The sequence below is a fragment of the Acinonyx jubatus genome, chromosome C2 (assembly GCF_027475565.1).
Source record: "Acinonyx jubatus isolate Ajub_Pintada_27869175 chromosome C2, VMU_Ajub_asm_v1.0, whole genome shotgun sequence".
In the NCBI taxonomy this organism is placed as follows: Eukaryota; Metazoa; Chordata; class Mammalia; order Carnivora; family Felidae; genus Acinonyx; species Acinonyx jubatus.
In genome coordinates, this window is record NC_069384.1 from 71,422,959 (window position 1) to 71,442,500 (window position 19,542).

At 53.7% G+C, this 19,542-nt stretch overlaps 1 protein-coding gene across 1 annotated transcript in view; it reads right to left on the bottom strand.

Moving 5' to 3' along the window:
• Window positions 1-523: 523 nt before the first annotated feature.
• The window catches only part of MELTF (melanotransferrin), a 24,822-nt gene continuing 5,803 nt past the window's right edge, over window positions 524-19,542 (bottom strand). Inside the window, exons 5-16 of the mRNA XM_027061128.2 lie at window positions 18,256-18,412; window positions 16,969-17,036; window positions 14,153-14,340; window positions 13,218-13,398; window positions 12,360-12,511; window positions 10,026-10,122; window positions 8,655-8,849; window positions 7,286-7,442; window positions 7,130-7,197; window positions 4,856-5,043; window positions 3,030-3,228; window positions 524-2,557 (exon numbers count right to left, since the gene is read on the bottom strand). Of these exons, the coding sequence (XP_026916929.2) occupies window positions 2,475-2,557; window positions 3,030-3,228; window positions 4,856-5,043; window positions 7,130-7,197; window positions 7,286-7,442; window positions 8,655-8,849; window positions 10,026-10,122; window positions 12,360-12,511; window positions 13,218-13,398; window positions 14,153-14,340; window positions 16,969-17,036; window positions 18,256-18,412 (1,733 nt within the window). The 3' untranslated portion in view covers window positions 524-2,474. The remainder of the gene's footprint in view (window positions 2,558-3,029; window positions 3,229-4,855; window positions 5,044-7,129; window positions 7,198-7,285; window positions 7,443-8,654; window positions 8,850-10,025; window positions 10,123-12,359; window positions 12,512-13,217; window positions 13,399-14,152; window positions 14,341-16,968; window positions 17,037-18,255; window positions 18,413-19,542) is intronic.

The following is a 19,542-nucleotide window of genomic DNA, read 5'->3' on the forward strand; positions in this document are numbered from 1 at the left end:
GCGGAGGAGCCGTGGGAAGGGGGAAGGGCAGAGAACCTCCACATCCTCAGCCACAGCAGGGCACTGGCCAAGGCCAGCCCTGCTGGCTCACTTCACGTCAGGCCAGTGCTGCTGGTGAGGACTGTGGGAGATCTGACTTCCCTCCCTTTCCCTCCTCCAGTGAATTAGTGGCCAACTTGCCAAAGCAAAGGTGTGGGCAGCTTATTTTGCAGACACAGGGCAGGGGTGGGTGTAGAAGTTGGCATCCTCCTGTTTATCTGGTCCCCAGAAGAGTGGGTACCCAAGAGGCTGAGGGGGTGGAGGCAGCTGAGATGTGCTGGGGGCCCTTTCAGAGTGGAGAAGGGAGCTGGGTGCCTCACCGGCTGAAGAGGCCCTAACTCTGGCTCGGGGAACAGGGCTCTGAGTGGAAACTGCCATTCTGGGCAGGCTGGGGAGTGGTCTGGGGCAGGTAGGCCTCTGACCAGCTAAGAAGTCAAATCAATGAGCAGCAGAAAGTTTCTATCAGATTCCAAGCCTCAGCAGGTGCAGGGCTGTTCGGCTTTATTTAAAAAAAACAAACCAACATCTTTTATTAGCACTAACACAGTGGTAGCCCCCTGCTGTCACCTGAAAATCCAACCTCACACAGCATTCACACATGTCATACTCAGTGGCTCATGGTTACTGGTGTCACACCCTGGGCAGCACACTAGCCCAGGGTAGCCAAACACAAATACACTCTCACTGGACGAATCTCCCTTTAAAAAAAAAAAAAATCAAACAATCGTCAGGTCAGAGAATCATTCACTCCCCGAGGTGAAGAGGGTACAAAGCTTGGTAGCGGAGGCTGCTCCTTCTGCCCTTGGCAGTGGGGTAGAGTTTCCCCAGCATGGTGACTAGGACTCCTCGGGACGGCGCGACTGTGGCCAGGATGCTGCCAGGGGCCTCCTTCACTGCTGAGAGATGGAAGGTATCCATCCCAACGCCCCCTGATGGGGGCGAAGCACCAGGAACCAGCCTGTCATCGGCGTCCCCGAGGCCCCCGCAGATCGAGACGCAAATAGCTCAAGACCCACGCGGCTCCCAGTCTGCTGAGAGGGTGGCTTGCTCCTGTTTCTTCTTCTTTTTTTTTTTTTTTCCCTTTTCTCAGGGAAGAAAATTCAGAGGAAGAGCTGGCAGTTCTGGAAACTTTTCTGGCTCCTCAAACAACCGTGGCAAAAATGGAGTAGAAAAGACCCTCTCCAGGCACTTTCCTCTGACTCACAGGGGAGGGGAAGGTGGGACCCTTCCTCTGGATTGAGTGGCCTCGTCCAGCTGGTACAGGCCTGGGTGAGGAGGCCTCCTGCTGACACAGAGGAGCTGGAGCTCCCCACTGGTGCCTAACCCGGCCCATGGCTCCTGTGACAAAGAGAAGGGCATCTCCCCATTCCTGCCTCTTCAGATGGCTTGTGCTGCCTCGGAGGCCCGGGTTACCTCCTGCTCCAGGCCTGGAGCTCTCTGGGCAGGTCCTTGAGGCTGAGTCCTTCCATCGGGAGGCAACTGCCGCTGCTAGATGTGCAGGGGCATCTGAGGAGGGGAGGGTGTCGCGCGGGGGTGGGACAAGAGGATAATCTGAGATGGAGACTCAGGAGAGGGGATGCTTACTGAGAAGCATTTCCTTTGTCTGAGGACCCCCTTGAGGGTTCACCCCTGTGGTCTGTTCTGGCCCAGCACAATCAGGTATGTCGGGTGGTCTGGGCCACGCCAAGCCACAGAAGACAAGGACAAAGGGCTGTCTGTGTCCAGCAGCTTCACCTCCCTGGCAGGCCCGACTGTAGCCTCATCTGGTGGATGCCTCCCTAGACAGACACGGTGTCCTAAGGAGGGAGGCTGGAAGAGGGAGTCTAGAGCCCAGATGGAGAGGGGCTAACAGGAGGTGCCAAGTGTGCATCCATTCCTCAGAGGGGAAGAGGGAACCGGCAGAGGACGGGTCCCCTGGGCAGCTCAGCAGGGCAGGCTCCAGCGGAGAGGGCCGGAGAGGGCCGTGTGGGAAGCCGGGGGCTCAGCCTGTTTCCTTGGTAACTGGCCTTTTCCAATCCTGAGCCTGGTGAGGCTCCTCCGGTGGTGGGAGCCTACGGATCTGCAGGGAGGCGGCCTGCCAGCCGTGGGTGGGGCGTGACTGGGAGGCCGGCCAGCTCGCCCACCTCAGGTGGCAGAGGGACAGGTGGTGCCTGGGAGGCAGAGGCTGGGTTCACGCAGGAGCACTGCTCGCATCCAACTCAACTCGAGGGGGGGGGGGGGGCTTTCCTTTAACATTCATCTTTATTCCGGTTTGCAGCCATCACAGAACCTCCTCTTTGGTGTCAGAATCGCAGCTCTGAGGAGCTCCGTGGTTTCTCACACTTCCTGTCTCTCTGAGCAGTGCTAACCCGCTTCACCATAGAGAACAGCCTATTTATGGAGGTTTCTGAGTAGGTTTCCATTCCGAGGGAGGGCTAGGCTTGCCTGGAGCTGCTTCAGAGGGCGGTATGGAGAAGGCCAGCTGTGAGGAGTGGCAAGAGCAGCAGCAGCAACTGGGACAGGCTGGGGACCAGGGCCGCTGAGGGATCGAACACAGGCAGTTAAGGCCTCAGAGCACCTAGAGCCGCATTTGCGGGCAGTGGGCACACCAGCGCAGGACTTGACCGAGCGCACTTGTGTGCACTCGACTCGGCCAGGCTCCCTCTTTCTGCCCTGGTACACTTCTTCTTTCCCCTGGTTTCTTTACATATTCATTCCTTCCAAAATTATACTTCATGTATATTTATGTGGTTGCTTCAATCCTCTCTGGACCATTACTGGCAGCATTTCTATTCTTTATCTAGGTCTGTCTGGGTTACACAGCCAGTGTCTCTGCTCTGTCTGCAGTCTTCCTGTTCAGACCACACTCCCCGCTGCCCCCACACCTCACCTTGATCATCTGTAACCACCCAGAAAGGCCCTCAGTTCACTCAGGATATGGGGTGAAAGGCTGGGAGGGACGACGGGGAATGTGGCGGGACACCTGCTCTTCCCGTGAGGTGTGAACCTACCTGCGCCCGAGCACCGCTGAGACAGCATCCCTTCTAGAGCTGCCACGTAGTCAGGGCCCAGCCAGTCTCGGTACGTGGTTTTCTCCCCCACAGGCACCGCCCGGATCGTGGCATCCTTGAAAAGCAGGTCTTGGCCATGGTAGTTGGAGGAGTCGAACATTTTGAACCCATTCTTATTGTGGTCATCTCCAAACAGGTCCTGGAAGCACCACAGGTAGATGTGCTTTTCATCTGGCCTCCCCAGTGGTCACTCAGGCTTTACATATGGTGACCCAAAGAGCAAGGGATTTCAGGGCACCAAGACTGATGTGAAGTCACAGGCCTGCCGACCTAGCAAGCTGGAGTACAGATATGATGATAGCTTCCACAGTAAGCAGGATCAAAGTGGCCATCAATCTTTCGGGGGACTCACGGATAATGGAGGATCTGATGAAAGGCCAGCCTTCTCCCCGGGAAAATGTGCACTGACACAGGGTTCTTCCCCACATCGCTTCCGCGGGAAGAAGGGGACACAGGGGAGAGAAGGGGGGAGATGGGGAAGTGGGGGAGGGGGTGGAGTGGGTGGGAACCAAGGACCCTGTTGTCAGTCTGGGTTCATTCCAGATGTATATTGAAAGTTGAGCCAATGGGATTTGCAGATGGACTGGATGTAGACCATGAGAGAAAGACAGGAGCTGAAGAAGACTCCTGAGGAAATGTGAGGTCTGGAGTGGCCATTCGCAGCAGGGGGGAAGCCTGAGGGAAGCAGGGCAGTCCAGATGTGGGCTTGTTCAGGCTGAGAAGCTTGTTAGAAATGCTAGTCGAAATGTCAGGTAGGCAGCTGTTAAAGATGGAAGGGTGGGATGAAAGCAGGGCTGAGGACATAAATTTGGGAGCTGTCAGTACACAGATGGCTGCTGACGATGTGGGATGAGGCGATGTCAACAGGGGTGCAGGTGGAGAAGAGGGCTTAGGATAGAGCCCTGGGGCAGTCCAGTCGTTACAAGCCAGGGAAATGAGGAGGAGCTGCTATAGAGCCTGGGAGGAGAGCCAGGCAGGTGTGCGCCTGGAAGCCAAGGGGCAAAGCACTTCCAGCAGGTGGGAGCTGTGGCCAATGCGGCTAAAGGGTCAGGGAGATGTGGGCTGAGAAACAGCCACTGGACTCAGCACCATGGTTCACTTTGATCTAGCTCAGGGCAGGTTCATGGCCCTGCGGGGGCCTGTCTAGAGTGGTCTCCATCCTTAAGAGAGACCAGAGAGGGGGCGCCTGTGTGGCTCAGTCGGTTGAGTGTCCAACTTCAGCCCAGGTCATGATCTCACGGTTCGTGCGTTTGAGTCCCATGTCAGGCTCTGTGCTGACAGTTCAGAACCTGGAGCCTGCTTCGGATTCTGTGTCCCCCTCTCTCTCTGCCCCTTCCCTACTCACGCTCTGTCTCTCTCTGTCTCTCAAAAATAAATAAACACTGGGGAAAAAAAAAAAAGAGAGACCAGAGAGGAACTGGTGACTTGGTAGAGATGACTCTTTGAAGGAGTTTTGCTCTAGGAGGGTGGGATTATGGCTACAATGGCTGTGAAACCAAGAGGGGGCTCATTTGTTTTTTTCAAGATGGTAGAAACAGCAGCAGGTTTATATGTGGTTGAGAACGATCTGGCTGAGAAGGAAACATTAATAATGCAAGACACAGAAAGGATAGTTGGAGGAATGGTTTGACTAAGTGAGCATGTCAGAACTTTCTCCAGGCTTCCTCAGTTCCTCCTGAGGTCTGCTCCAGGTAGACTGAGGCACCCGGGGCCCTGGCTCACTTGGTTGCCCACCCCCCAGTGATGTAGCCCCTGCCCTGGCTCACCTGGGCCTTGTCCAGCAGTCCATACACGGTGAAGATGTTGGTGTCCCGCCGGACCATGACAGCATGGGATGGTATCTGTGCCAGATTGCAGGCCGCGAACTGGGACACTTCGGCCCGGGCCCCGTTGGGACACAGCAGCTCATAGTCCTCTGACCTTAGCTCAGCAGCCCAGGGCTCAGAATTGTGGCCTGAGAGGATGGAGCATTGGGAGAGAGGAAGAGAGAGGCTGCTTTCCTTCTGGATTCCCAAATCCTTGACTGGGGAGAGGTGGCCATATGTAGCCAGCTTCTCAACCCTCTCCATTCTCCAACTTATCTGCTCTCCTATCAGGACCGGAGAACCTGGTTGAGCTAATAACATTGGTAGGAGCTGGGGTGCCTGGGTGGCTCAGTCGGTTGAGCGTCCAACTTCGGCTCAGGTCATGATCTCGCAGTTTGCATGTTCGAGCCCCGTATCGGGCTTGCTGCTATCGGCACAGAGCCCACTTTAGATCCTCTGTCCCCCTCTCTCTGCCTCTGCCCCACTTGTGCTCTCTCTCTCTCTCTCACAAATAAATAAAAACATTAAAAAAAAATAACATTGGTAGGAGCTACCACTGGTAGAGAATAGGGAGAACCTATAATGTGACAGGTATTTCACAAGCACTGCTCTCTCCTCATGGCAGTAACACACAGTGAGTATGACCACTCCTATTGCATATGAAATGACAAAATGGAGACTCTTAATCACTCCCAGGCCAAGAGCCCCACCTGTGTGTTACAGGTCTTGGGCCTGAGGTGGGGTGGGCTCCTGAAGGTGGTGGTGGACCTCTTACCCTAATGGCTGAAGTTCTCAAACCAGAAAAGGTATAACATCATGTGTTGATCTGGAAGAGGCAGTTTCAAAGTTAGGTCTAGGGTGGGGCCCAGGGATCGGTATTTTAAACCAGTAACCCAGTGTTTCTGAAGCAGGGGGTTGTTGGCCCAAGGGCTTCCTGAGAAACGCTGCCCTCGGGAATCATACTATTTTTGTATCTTCATGTATTATTCACTTAGTATCCACCTTCTTCCAGAAGAAACTCCAGGTGGGCCCACAAGTAGAGATAAAAATAAAGGGGAATGAGTGGCCCTGGGAGGTGGGTGCCTCGATGCAGGTGACTCTTGAAAGGGTCCCCCCAGGACCGGCCCCTCCCCTCCCCCTATCCGGAGACCACAGAGGGCCTGGGGCTGGGGCCAGGCCAGGCTCACTGGCTCCTGCAGGAGCACAAAGCTCCCTCCTCCTGGGGGGATGATCCCAAGTGTTCTTCAGGATAGGAGCTTTGCAGGGGCGAGGGGTTGTGGCAATGGGGCCTGGAGCCCTCCCAGCTTCGGTAACACTTCTTAGGCAGGGTGGCATCTGAGTTTTGAAATCCTAACTGATGTTCTTCTCTTGCAGGTCTCGCTTCTTCTTCACCAATCTCCTCCCTCCCCTTCGGGCCACAGTGCACCTTTCTGCACTGAGTTTTGGGGATGAGTTTCTGAGAGAAGACTGAGCCCCCAGCACTTGGGGTTTCAAAGCCTGGGTGCAGGCAGGGTATAGAGAAAGAACAAACAGTAGGTGTTGGGGGGGAAACAGCCTCCAGTCTTCAAAATGGAACAGGAGCAGGGAGGGAAGAGAGGCACGCCAAAGTCCCCTGCCCCTCAATAGGACCCAGGAGTGGGTTTGGGGGGGCCTGGAGCATAGAGTTTCTGGGCCCTTTTTCCCAGTCAGAGCCCAGGAAGGTGACTCCAGAGAAAAAGCCACCCATGTGATGTGAATGGGTTTGTGCATTGCCTTGTATGGCTTAGGAGATGCGAGGTGATTTCCCTGCACGGGACACTGACCTGCTCCGGACCAAAGACCAGATGCTGATGCGAACTGATGACCCTGTGGAGAGAGGCCCCTGCCCACTCCCCCTGCACCTGCCCACTCCCGCCCCCCACCATACCTAGACACAATATAAATGCCCAAGAAGGGGTCTCTCCAAATGGACTGAGGTTGAGTTTCTACCATTTTGGTGGAATGGAGATTTGGATTCTAGACCGGTAAAAACTGTCATGTGTCCTGCCCACCTGGACATGTGCCCTGAGGTCTATTCTTTCTGAGAGGCCCTTGGAGCCCCTGGGATCCCCAAGGGGCAGAGCCTTCTAGACTCAGTCTTTCCCAGCTGCTGCTCTACCCCAATCCTGGCAATACCCAGTGCCTGCATCATGTTGGAGATGGGGAACAACCCCTCAAGAATCTGGTCCCGCTCTGGCCCCAGCCCCCCTCACGTACCATTTGTGTTGTCAAAGACAGTTGTGTGCTTGACGAAGGCGACATCCCCCGCGTTCTCAGCCAAGCACCTGCCACACAAGAGGCCAAGGCAGGTGTTGGCAGGAGGGACCCAGCGTCTGTGCTGGCCCCAGGCCCGCCCACCAGGCCACTGCTTACCTGAAGGCGCCGCTGTAGCCATAGTACCTCTCCTGGCTGTTGCCCACACACTTGTTTCGGCCCTGCTCGTCCCCCACACAGAGCGCACATAGCGAGGATGGGTAGTTCTTGGGGTTGTTCACGGGCACGCAGCTGGCACCGAAGAACTCGCTCACGGCTGGAGCAGAGGGGGAGGGCTGTGTCAAGGGGCCAGCAGGGGAAAGGGCAGTGGGGGCTCAGGGGCAGATGAGAGGGCCACTCCCCTACAAGTCTGCCCACTCTGCTTGGCCCGACAGCTCAAGGCCACCCATCTGCTGCACTGCCCAGCTGGCTCAGATGAGCATGTCTCCCCCTGTGAGAATCACAGGGATGAGGGGAGTACAGAAGTTGTCCAGATACAGGAATCCCATGGACAGCCTCTGGTTGGTAGTCACCCAGTCTTCTCTTGGACTCCCTCAGGGATGGTGAACTCACTACCTCATAAGCTATTCTCTTCCAGTCAGGGCAAGTGCCCAGCTGTGTGGGAGTGGGAGCAGCCAACCCTAACACTCTCTGTGTGCTTGTGGAGATGGTTAGAAAAAAAAATGTGGTTTTTTTCTGAGGTGCCAGACGGGACAGAGGTGCAGTCAGCCCAGGATCTTGCCAGCTTCCTACTGCCTTCCTTTCACCATGGATGTATGTGATTTAACAGGTGGGGAGGGCCCTGTGTATGGCATAAGGTGGCTGCTTGGTAAACGTGACTTCTTCAGCACTTGTACAGAAGCCTGGCCACTTTCCAGCGAGGTCCCCCAGATGCCTCGCTGCTGGGATATGGGGACAGACCCATAACTGGACGGTGATACCGCCAGGCCCAGAGCTCATGCATACCCCCTGCTCCTCATGCCCACTGGAGCTAGCTCCACTCTGGGTAAGCGGGACGGGGCAGCGTGGCACCCTCTACCCAACAACGGCTCCAAACGTAGGCAAGAATGTTCCCAACCTTGGGGCGCCTGGGTGGCTCAGTCGGTTAAGCGTCCGACTTCGGCTCAGGTCATGATCTCACAGTTCATGGGTTCGAGCCCCGCATCGGGCTCTGTGCTGACAGCTCAGAGCCTGGAGCCTGCTTCTGATTCTGCGTCTCCCCCTCTGTCTGCCCCTCCCCTGCTCATGCTGTCTCTCTCTGTCTCTCAAAAATAAATAAATGTAAAAAAACTAAAAAGAAAAAAGAAAACAAAAGGATATTCCCAACCTTCCCAAGAGAAAGGGGCACATCAAGGAGGAAGAGGAAATCTCTCTGGGCTGCTCTGTGGGATCCTGCGGGGGGTGGGCTCCCTGACCTTCAGACCCGGCCCCCAACCCAGTAGACCCCAAAGCAGAGTTTGCATGTCTACGTCCCTGCAGAAGGTGGTACCTGTGAGGACATCGCAGTCCTTGGGCCGGATGAAGCCCCTCTGCACCAGGACGCCCACGGGGATGTCCCAGCCCGCGGGGCTGTGGAACCCTGAGTGGCAGGAGCGCTTGCCCCGGAGCTCATCCAGGGTGAAGGCGTAGGAGCTGTTCCGCCTCACCACAGCCACCACAAAGTAGGAGTTGCTGCTGTCCTCCGCTGTGGGGAGGGGACACCAGTGAGGACCCCATTGGTGCTTTCCGGCCTCAGCCAGGCATGAGCCAACGCAAATCCCCTCCTGCCCTCAACCCGTTCCCTCAGGCGGCTCCTGCCCCAGAGCCATGGTCCTGCCCCAAGTGCCTCTCTCTGCTTCGGGTCCAGGCCCTGTCTGCATGGGTTCAGGAGTGCACATCCAGCAGTGGGACCCCTGCTTGTCCCCCTCCAAGGCTGGGAAGCAGCCCTTGGCTCCACTTTTCAGAGTTCTGTGTCCCTCAGCCCATTCCCCAACATTCCTTACCCAAAGAGATTTCCCTTCCCTTACACTCAGGTGGTATTTTTCTCACCTCTTGGGAGAAAGGTGGAGGCACAGCTGAGGACTGCAGAAACATTTTTCCTAGGCCCAAAGATTTTTCACATCCAAGTGAAATGACCTGAGGTCACCACTTAAGGGGACAGAGCACCAAGGCCCCAGCCTGGGCCACTGGGAAGGTGTGCATGAGCTGACAGGAAGGACAGTCCCCAGGGCCACCTTCTATGAGCCACATGGTCAGGCTGGAAGGGCAGAGGAGGCTCTCTCATCGAGGGGTCAGCAAATACTCAGCCTGCTTCTGTATGGCCTGGCTTACAAGCATAAAAACAGATTTTAGGGGCGCCTGGGTGGCTCAGTCGGTTGAGCTTCTGATTTCTGCTCAGGTCATGATCTCACAGTTCATGAGTTTGGACCCTGTGTCGGGCTCTGTGCTGACAGCTCAGAGCCTGGAGCCTGCTTCAGATTCTGTGTCTCCCTCTCTCTGCCCCTCCCCTGCTCATGCTCTGTCTGTCTGTCTCTCTCTCTCTAATACGAATAGACATTAAAAAATGTTTTAAAAAACGGTTTTAATATTTTTAAAATGTTGTAAAAAAAAAAAAAAAAGGAATATGCAGAGTCTGTATATGGCCTGTAAAGCCTAAAAGGTTTACTTTCTGACCTTTTATAGAAGGTCTGCCCACACCTGCCAGGCTTTTAATGACTAGATGGGAAACCCGAGATCTGGGGTTTGCCTGTGACTGACAGCAACCAGCCCTGGGAAAGGGACACTGAGGGGGAGCTTTTGAAAAGGGCTGAGGTGGGTTATATATATATGAAAATATCAGCTGCTTTCAGCAGAGGCCAGGGGACCCAGCAACCACACTCACGGGCATAGCGCTCCCCAACTGCTGGAATCAGGCCATATTCCTTTCCCGCCATGTAGATGTCCTCGCCTTTCAGGGTCACAGCATCAATTTTCCCAGCCTGAAATGGGACAGAACGGGTGACCGGGCAGAGAAGGTGTCGGGATTTGACAGAGGTGCTGGGGACTTTGGCCTCTTGCTCTCTTCCCCGAGGAACCCTATCCTACCCCACCCTAGTGAGATGTGTGGGCAAAAGGGGTGCTTGGAGGACCAGAGGCATGAAACCAGCACTCCCATCCATGGGCATCTGCTTTGTTCTTTGAATAAATGTTTACTGACACGTCTGTTGCCAGGCCCTGTTTTGAGCAGAACTTTGACTATCACTGCCCTTGTGCTTGGGGTGGGGTCTCCCCAGGGACTGCTAGCCCTCAGAGGCCTGGGGCACTGTACTGTGTCCCCAGCACCTGGCCCAGGGCTAGCATCCAGCACAAATGCAATGTGTATTTGTCGAATGTGTATGCGAATGTATGAAAGAGCCAGGCTCAAAGACAGCAGTCTCATGGCTAAAAAGCTCTGCCTCAGGAGGCAGCAGGAGGAGCCCAGGGCCCTCTTTTCTCGACCCTCCTGATGTGCTCCAGGTCTCCCACTCTCCACCCAATCTTGTGAATTCTGAAGCCTCTGCGCAGGTGACCCCTCGGACACTGAAAAGGGATTAGCCAATAATCAAGGCATAGTAGTGTGACAAACCCCAAGGAGAGGGAATGGGGCCAGGGGAGAGAGGGGACATCTGCACCCCAGGAAGGTACCTTGCACCGTTCAGGCCCAGAGGCATGATGGCGGAATAACAGGCAGTGGCACTGGTATTTGAGCCTGGAGGGTGTGTCTCTGGGGGCCCTCTCCTCCCTCACCCAGACTTCCTACCTACAGCCCAGGGTTCGTTCCAGCTGGCACCCCCTTCCCAGAGTCACCGTGGCCTGGAAGCAGATGGGTATCCGAGCTACACTGGACACCATCCCTGAGAGCTTCAGAACCAAGTATCTCTGAGCCTTTTGCTGGGGTTCTGAGGAACCTCCAAGTCTGCTACTCTCCCCGTAGGGCACTGGGCAGCCCCTGGGCCCTGTTTGAGTTCAGACAGAGAGAAGGCTCCTGCCTATAGGGAGCTGAAACCTCTCTCCTACATCTGTCCCTGCTCTGCAGCCCGTGGCCCCAGCCGCCCCCCACAGGACAGCGTGCCCAGCCTTAGGAAATGAACGGCCCTCTACCTCCAGTCTCCCCTTCTCCATTCCACTGAGGCCCACCCTTCCTCGGCGTTACCTGCGGTCATGCTGGGGCCGGCCTCCTGTGGGCCCCTGGGGAGAGGGCCTCCCCCACCATGAGCTGGGTGACTTTGGGCAAGTTGCTTCCTCGGCCTCTCCCGGCCCCAGTTTCCACAGTGATCATACCCACCCCATAGTGGTGCTGTGAGGATTAAGTGAAGCGGCCTGCGTGAAATCTCAGCACAGCGTGCGGCACCCGGGACTTGCATGCTCGTGTGACTGCTATCTATCACGATCCTGACCTCCTGTTATTCCTGTCCATGCTTCTCTTCTTGGCCTTTAAGTCAATGTGGTTGCCTGGCTGGGGCAGTGTGGACACTCCGGAGGCACTGTGGTCCGGCCTTCATTTGGGGACTGCCCTGATAAGGGCTCCTGACCATAGGCTCTACCTACTTGCTCTTAAAAAAGAGGAGGGAGGAGCCCAGGACTCCAAGAGCTGGTGGGCCACCTGTGACCACAGTAGCATCCTTGGTTGCGGGGCCCTAGGGCTACCTCCCGGTCCTGGCCTCCATCTCCAGGCAGAGAAGCAAAGCAGGATAGAGCTGCGTGGGCCACCACAGGGCCAGTGCTTTTGACTGCAGCATATCAGCGGATGCCAAATCAGTGCAACGAACCATGACAAGCTTAGAAAAAAAGGCTGGGATAGACCATCACAGAAGACATCAGCGTTCACTGTACTTAGTAAGGGTCAGTACTGTTTGTTTCATCTCTCTCTATAGAAGGCCACAGGTCAACCAGTGCCTGGCTGGGCCAGTCTCGGGCTCCTTCTGCTCCCAGACCACCCACTCAGTGAGGAGGGATTCCTGGGTTCCCTTAAAGGAAATACCCCCCCCACCCCCATCCCCTGGGGTGGGATGGCTGGTCCCTGCCAGGCCTTCCTCCTACCTTTTCTCTGTGGGGCTGTCACAGGAGGTGTTCTCCTCCCCAGCCTACCCTGTTTCCTTCAGACCAGGGCACCGGGGGAGGACTGGTAAGGACCATCCCAGGCACGGCCACCGCCTGCCCCTCTGGTCTGCTCTGCCCCTCTGGGCGTGGCCCCTACCTGGATCCATTCCATGCAGTGCTGGGGAGAATCGGCCGACACACACTGGATCTCTGGCTTGAGCTTCTGCCGGCTGAAGGCCACAGCCATGTCTCCACACTTTTGGATCTCTGGAGCGGACAGCACACACCAGCGTAGGTAGCGGGGCAGCCCTGTGTGTGTGAGTGTGTGTGAGCTTGTGGTCACCACCGCACACACCTGCTTCAGGGGCTGGCCCTGAGCATGATGGCCTGCGGGGCAGGGGCCATGGGGGCCAGTACCTCAGTACGAAGAGCTTGGAGCCAGACCCAAGGGAGAGTCTGGTTCTCTCCCTCATTAGCTGTAAGAAGTAAGATATTTAAATATCTGATCCTGTTTCCTCTTACAGAAAGGGGGTAACTGTGCGCCTCTTTCATGGGACTGTGAGGAGGCTTGAGGCAGATCATGGCTGCCATGTGTCTAAGTGAGTGGCATACCATTTCCCTGGCTGTAGGGGGCAGGAAGCAGGAAGCCCATTTGTAGACTACTGCAATGGTCCAGCCAACAGACAATGGCTGAACCAGGGCCTTGGCTATGGGGTGGGGAGGAGGAAGAGAGAGGCATTGTGGAGAGAAAATGATGGGACTTGATGACTTCTGTGGGGACGGGCAAGGAGACCCTTCCCAAGATAGACCCAGGGTACAGCAGGCCATTCAACTCTGGAGAAGCTTCCTCCCCAAACCTCCAGAGGCAGGGAGGTGGAAGCAATTGGTTCTCATGGAGGCCAAGGGGCACAGCTCCTGGGTGAGTGTCCTCTCCCAGCTGCCTCTCCAGAAAGCATTGCCATGCCTGTGGTCCGGCTGGGCTGGAGCCAGTGGGGCAAGAGACCGGTGGACTTACGGTTGGGGTCACAGAGGAGACCCTTCATGGCTTGCAAGTACTCGCGGCCCAGCCAGGCCTCATAGCTCTGTGTGGCGATGGGCACCAGCTCAGAGGTGGCATCTTTGAAGAGCAGGTCCTTCTGCCCATAGGCCTCAGAGCTGAACATCTGGAATCTGCTGCCCTCATGGCTGAATAGACGCTGTGTGTCAAGGGATGAGAGTGGGGGTTGGTGAGGTGATGCCAGCAGGGAGGGGGGACACATCCCTCCCAGATCTGCCACCAGCTCCTTATTCCCATGCCCTCTGGCCAGGCGCCCACTCTGGGGACCAGGTGAGGCACTGCCTCCTTCCTTCCTCTGTGCTCCCCCAGTGCACTCTGCCTTGTCACACCCAGCTGAGTGAACACAGGACTTATGGCCCAGGTGTGGATGGGACTAAGGACAAGTGATGGGACAAAACTAGCTAAAGCTGGGGTGCCCCACAGTCAGAAATGTGCTGTTCTTGTAAACAGTGGTCTCAGCAAAACATTATTCAGCACATTTAATTAATGGGGTACTTCGACCTTCGTTGGCTTTGCCATTTTATTTGCTCATATATTCTGGTTTTGGTCTTAAGAGCCACAAATGTGAGCAGCTTTCTCTGAGGGGTGCCTGAGGCCAGGCCTCCTCGCTTCCTGAGTCCTGGGTCTCCCCTTTCTGGTCTGCCCTTCTGGCTGCCAGCTCACACAGTCGGTCCCTCCTTCACACCAAGGTTGGACACTACAGAGACCTCCTCGGCTGTGGTCTCGCCCCGGGCAGGGGTGGGGGTCCCTGAGTCTTGCCCCTCTTGGTCTGCCTGGCCCAGCCCCATGATGGCTCTCACTGGAGTGAGCTCCTACCCTGGCGAGAGACCAGAAGGTTCGGTACCATCTGGGAAGCTGTGTCTAAGCAGGGTAGGGGGGTGCCCTGAACTCACCTGGCCTTCATTGAGCAGCTGGAACACGAGGCTCCCATCTGTGTCAGGCCGGACCATCACCGCGTGAGCAGGCACCCGAGCCAGGTGGCATCGCCTCCACTCGGTGACATCAGCCCGGCTGCCATCCAGACATAGCAGCTGGAAGTCTTGCGACAGCAGTGCCTGGCCCCAGGAGGGAAGAGTTTTCCCTGGGAAGATAGGAAGCCTGTGGTGAGCCAACTTCTGTCCTGGGAGGGGTTTGGGAAAGGCCTCAGGAAGGCCCAGGAAAGGGAGCTGAGGAGAGGCTAGGGTGTAAAGAGCCTCAGACTCATGGTGAACAGAAACTCTTCCGGGAGGTGGGACCCAGAACTCAGAATGAAGAGGAGCTTGGCGGCCACACTCCACAAGACCAGGTGTATTACATTTTCTATAGACTTTCCCCAGTTTCTATTAACAACACGGATTTGAGGTCTCTGACAGTAATGCAGCACATACAAACAGGACCATTCATTAATGATAAAAAGAATAAGAGAAAAAGGGGAGCTCAGAAGGGGAGAGAGAAATGAAGCAGGAGTTCACTGCTTGGCTCTAAACTTGGCTCTGAGCAGAGAGCAGGGGAGAGGGCCATGGTGGGAACACAGCCAGACAGAATCTACCCAGAACTGTGGCCCAGAGAGAAAAGGGTAACTCTCCAAAGCTTTGCCCATATATTCATCCAACATTCATCCATTAATGTCTAAGGATGTTTCCTCCAAGTCCTTTGTTCTATTTTCTAACCATTTCTAACATGGCTAAGGACATACTTGATAGGCAATTTTGCACCCTACTTTTCTTTTTTCCATTTGTCATTTTAAAGTATTTTCCCACACTATTGGAAAATTTCTGTAAAACTCATTTATGATAGAAAACCAGATTATTTGAAAGAGTGAATATTGACACCAGATTAAGAATATTAAGAAGAATAATTTTAAGATTGTAACTCAACAGATGGCATTACATAACAATATGTTTATGACTTTTCAATTTTAAAATGAGGAGGATAAGCCTCTGCTAGGAAATAGGAGGGGGAAAAATCATTTGTGGGATCATGAAAACTCTGTTCCCTCCAAAGCTATTTCAAAACCAAACCCCAAAACCGAGAGCAATAGTTTGGAAAACTCCATAAAGGTCATTTTTAATGACTGCATGATCATTTATAGCACTCTCAACAATTACTCTGTGCCATTCTCGCCTCCCTCCCCAGCTCTTCTCTATTTTTAATCTGCTGCAAAGCCTTTGTATAGAGCTCTGGGGGCATATCTGGCCTTCCGGTGAGACAAACGTACCACTTTGGTATTTCGATCTGCCACTGTTTTTCATTGGCTAGGGACCATTAGAGCCACCGTCGCTTCAGACATTTATGTCAATGCCCTTTTTTGTTCTTACCAATCTTTTGCATGAAGATAGTCTTTAAAAAATTATTTAGACTTCCTTAGATTACCATCACAATACTAAAAGTGCCAATTTTAACCCAATACAGCCCTATTCTTTCTCCACCTTCCAATTTTTTTTTTTTTTTTTTTTTTTTTTTTTGCTTGATCTTAAGGCCCAAGTCCCAGCTGTCCATTTTCATAGGATCATCTTGCTCTGGAGATAATCCTATGTGCTTCCTCCTTTTTCAAATCATTTTTTTCCTCTTTCTCAAATCTGGTTTTTATTGTTTGCCTTCTTGAATGTCAGACCACATGATGGACCTTCTGCTTTTAAAGGCAAAGGTTATGATTAAAAAAAAGATTGTGATAAAAAAAAAGACAGTGATCAGACATTATTGAGTAGGCAAAACTATAGAGACAGAAATGATTGGTGGATGCCAGAAGGGGGCATCAAGAAACTTTTGGGGCGAGAGGTCTGTCACAATCACTCTCTTGATTGTGTTGGTGGTTATACAACTGTGTTTTTGGCAAAGTTTGCCAAACCGTACTTCAAAAAGAGAATGTTTGCTGCATGTAAATTACACCTCAAATTAAAGAAATAAAAATCCCGACAGAAATCTAAATTAGAGGACATTCTAGAAAATAACTGGCCTGACTCTTCAAACATGTCACTGCCACAAAAACAAAGATTGAGAAATTCCTTGAAGTTAAAGGAAACGAAAGAGATCTGACAACTAAATACCACATGTGATCACACCTTAGGTCTGCGGCCTGAAAAACATGGCTACAAAGAACAGAATTGGGAAAACTAGTGAATCTGGAATATGGGCTGTAGATTAGATAATAGTATTGTGTCAATGTTATGTTTCCCGAATTTGATGACTGTTACTGTGGCTAGGTCCACATCTCCTTGTTTTTAGGAGATACACACTGAAGTATTAAAGGGTCTGAGGCAGGCAAACATACTCTCAAATGATTCAGAAAGAACATACACAAGTATAGAAAGAATGATGAATCCAATGTGGCAAATGGTAAAAGCTGGAATCTGGGTAAAAATAAATGAAAATTCTATGACTGACTCTTAGAAATTTTCTATAGCTCAATGATTGCAAAAAAAAAATTTTTTTTAATGGATCAACACATAACACTAACCCAATTTAATATGACCTTGTTCAGGGATAAGGGATGGCTTCTTCAGATAATGGGAGAAGGGATAGTAGATGAGGGCTAATGCAGAGATTTGCAAATGTTCTGCAGTCAGAATCCAGTCTGAAAGTGGGAGCAAATGCCAGACACAAATCACAGCAGGGCAGCCCCTTGCCCCACAGAGCAGTTTAAACTATACTCATGAGACTCATCTCTTCCTTTTAGGGAGAGTTACAGGGCCTGAGACCCTGCTCCTGGACGCCGGCCCTCCCTACTCACCATCGGTGTTCGCCAGCACTGTGCTGTGCTTCACAAAGGCCACATCCCCTGCCCCGTCCGCCAGGCACCTGCAGAGGAGAAAACAGTGAGCCTGGGTGGAGCTCATCTGCCTTCTGGAGGTCTGTTCTGGACCAAAGGGGTTGGTGATGGTGGGCACAGGTTTCACGGTCAGGCAGTCCCAGGATCTAGCTCCCTGGTTTGTCTCCTGTGTGGCTTTGCCAAGTTGTGGAGCCCTCCTAGCCTCTATCACCTCTAAAGTGGGGATAAGAAAGTAGCTCTCCATAGGGAGAGATCCTTTACAATCAGCGTAGACACTGTACAGCCCAGCTCGGAGCCTGAGTGGAGCAGGTACTCATAGGGCAGCTGCTGTTATCAACAGCTTCAATGCTCAGGGTGTTTTGAAGATGACTCTGCCCTGAGGCAGGGGATTAGGTAAGACCTTCGCATGCCACACCAAAAACCCCTGAGTGGAAGGGACCAGGACTTTTATGTATCCTTTATACGTCACTGCCCAGTGAGGGAGGCAGGCCAGGCCCTACTGGGAAAAGGGCTGCCTGGGTCCCCACAGCCAGCAGAGAAGCAGGGTCCGGGCTGGGGGAATACCAGGAGAGCGGGGCGGGCCAAAGGCTCTGGCTTCGAGGACTGAGGACTGTTTTTCTCTCTGTGCCCCAAACTGCATTTCCCCTGATCCCACCCTGGGGCGTGGGGCACCAGCAGGCTCCCTGCTTCCGGGTGGAAACACTGAGGCCGAGGCAGTTAGAGGGGTTCAGGAGGCTTCCACTGCCGGCCCTGCTGAGCATGTCTCCTCAGCTGTGGACAGACGCAGCTATGCCACATGCTGTTGGAGACTCTCTTTGGGCTCCAGGGAGAGCGCATCCAAAGTACCAGCCCTAATCGGGTGCGGAGCTGAGGCCAGTTCCGACTGTCAGGACTTCCAGGGTTCCCGCCACACTTTCCCACTCCTATCACCCTCCCTGTGAGTCTGAGACACCAGAATGGGGACACAAAAGTGGCAAAAGGCTGTTTTTGTCATTTTCTACTCTCTAAGCCCTCATCTCTCTAAATACACCAAACATGTTGATTTTGTGAGCAAATCCAGTCCGGCATATTCCAGGTTGATGTTTTTAAACTAACCAGGCACATGAACTATATAAAGGGTGCTTTGAAGAGATGCAGCCAACACTGCCCCACCCTTGGGACCTCTCAGTGCAGCTATTTACCACCCGCTCTGTGGCCTCAAGGCCTCATCCCTGACTCAGCGCCCCCACCCCTGCCCTCTCCTCTCACCTGAAGGCTCCGCTGTAGTCGTAGTATCTCTCCAGGGAGCTCTTGTCACACACCCCCTCCCCAGCAGTGTTGCCCCTGCACAGGCGACAGAGGGACTCCGAGTAGCTGGTCTCTCCTGCCCCGGGGACGCAGCTGCCCCCAAAATAGTCGCTGACAGCTGTGGGAAGGAGGCAGAGGGAGGTCAGTCAGCCACACGGGGTCAGACCCCTGGGCCAGGGCCCCCAGGGAGGGCTCACTCTCCTCAGGCTGCAGTTAGGGCGGGCTGGGCTCCTCAGGGACTCGCTGGACCCTCCAAGCTTCTGTCCGAGCAAAACTGGGGAGCTGGACTGGGTCAGTGACTCCCAAACTGGGGCCACAAAAGCAGCAAGGGGTGTTGGGAGTGAATTTCACTATTTTAAAAACAGTTCTGGGGGATAAAACATTTATCTCCACTTGCCCGCAAAGGGCAACTGTCAAATAACTACTGTCCTCACTGTGGGTTTCACTTCAAATCAGTTACATGTCATCAATGAAAGCGGGGAAAGAAAGAAGTTATTACATAACGATTACAATTAATTTCATAGACAACGCTTTCGAAAACACAGGAAGGGGCAGGGAAACGGTGAAGTGGTCAGGATTGGCATGGTTTTGGGGTCGCCGCCAGCACTGAGGCCCAGGGTCCACCCTTTCGGCAAATATTTATCCTGTGCTAAGGTCACCTTAGTGCCACATAGGGTGAGCAGGAGGCTGGCTCATCACCCAGCTGGACCACACTCTTCCAGGGTGGGCTCCCTTTCCTGGTCTGCTTTTTGCCTCCTCCCAGAGGAACAGAAATTTAATAAATGTGCCAACTGAAAGACAGGCCACCCATATCTGGCCACCATCCGAGGGGACAGGGCTTCCAGGCTCTTGGAGGTTGTGCTGGTTTACACAGTGGTTGGGTTGTATGGGGGCAGTGAATGCATATGTATGCGTGCATGTGTGTGTATGGGTTTGTGCATATGTGGGCGTGGCCCATGCACGTGTACATGTGTGCGTGTCTGTGTGTGCATGTGTATGCGTATACGATAGCAAGGTGCCCCCGAGAGGTATAGGAGTTGAGCTCATGTAGCAACAGCTCTGTGCGGTGAGGATATACCCTGTGCTATGTCCTGTGCAAAGTCGTTGTGTGAATTATCTCAGCTCTTCCAACATCACAGCCTTGTAGTGCTAATTTTCCTGTGTTACAGGTGAGGAAACTGAAGTTCAATGAGGGAGACTAGGCTGAGCCAGGGTTTAAATGTACATCTATCTGATAGCAAAGTCTGG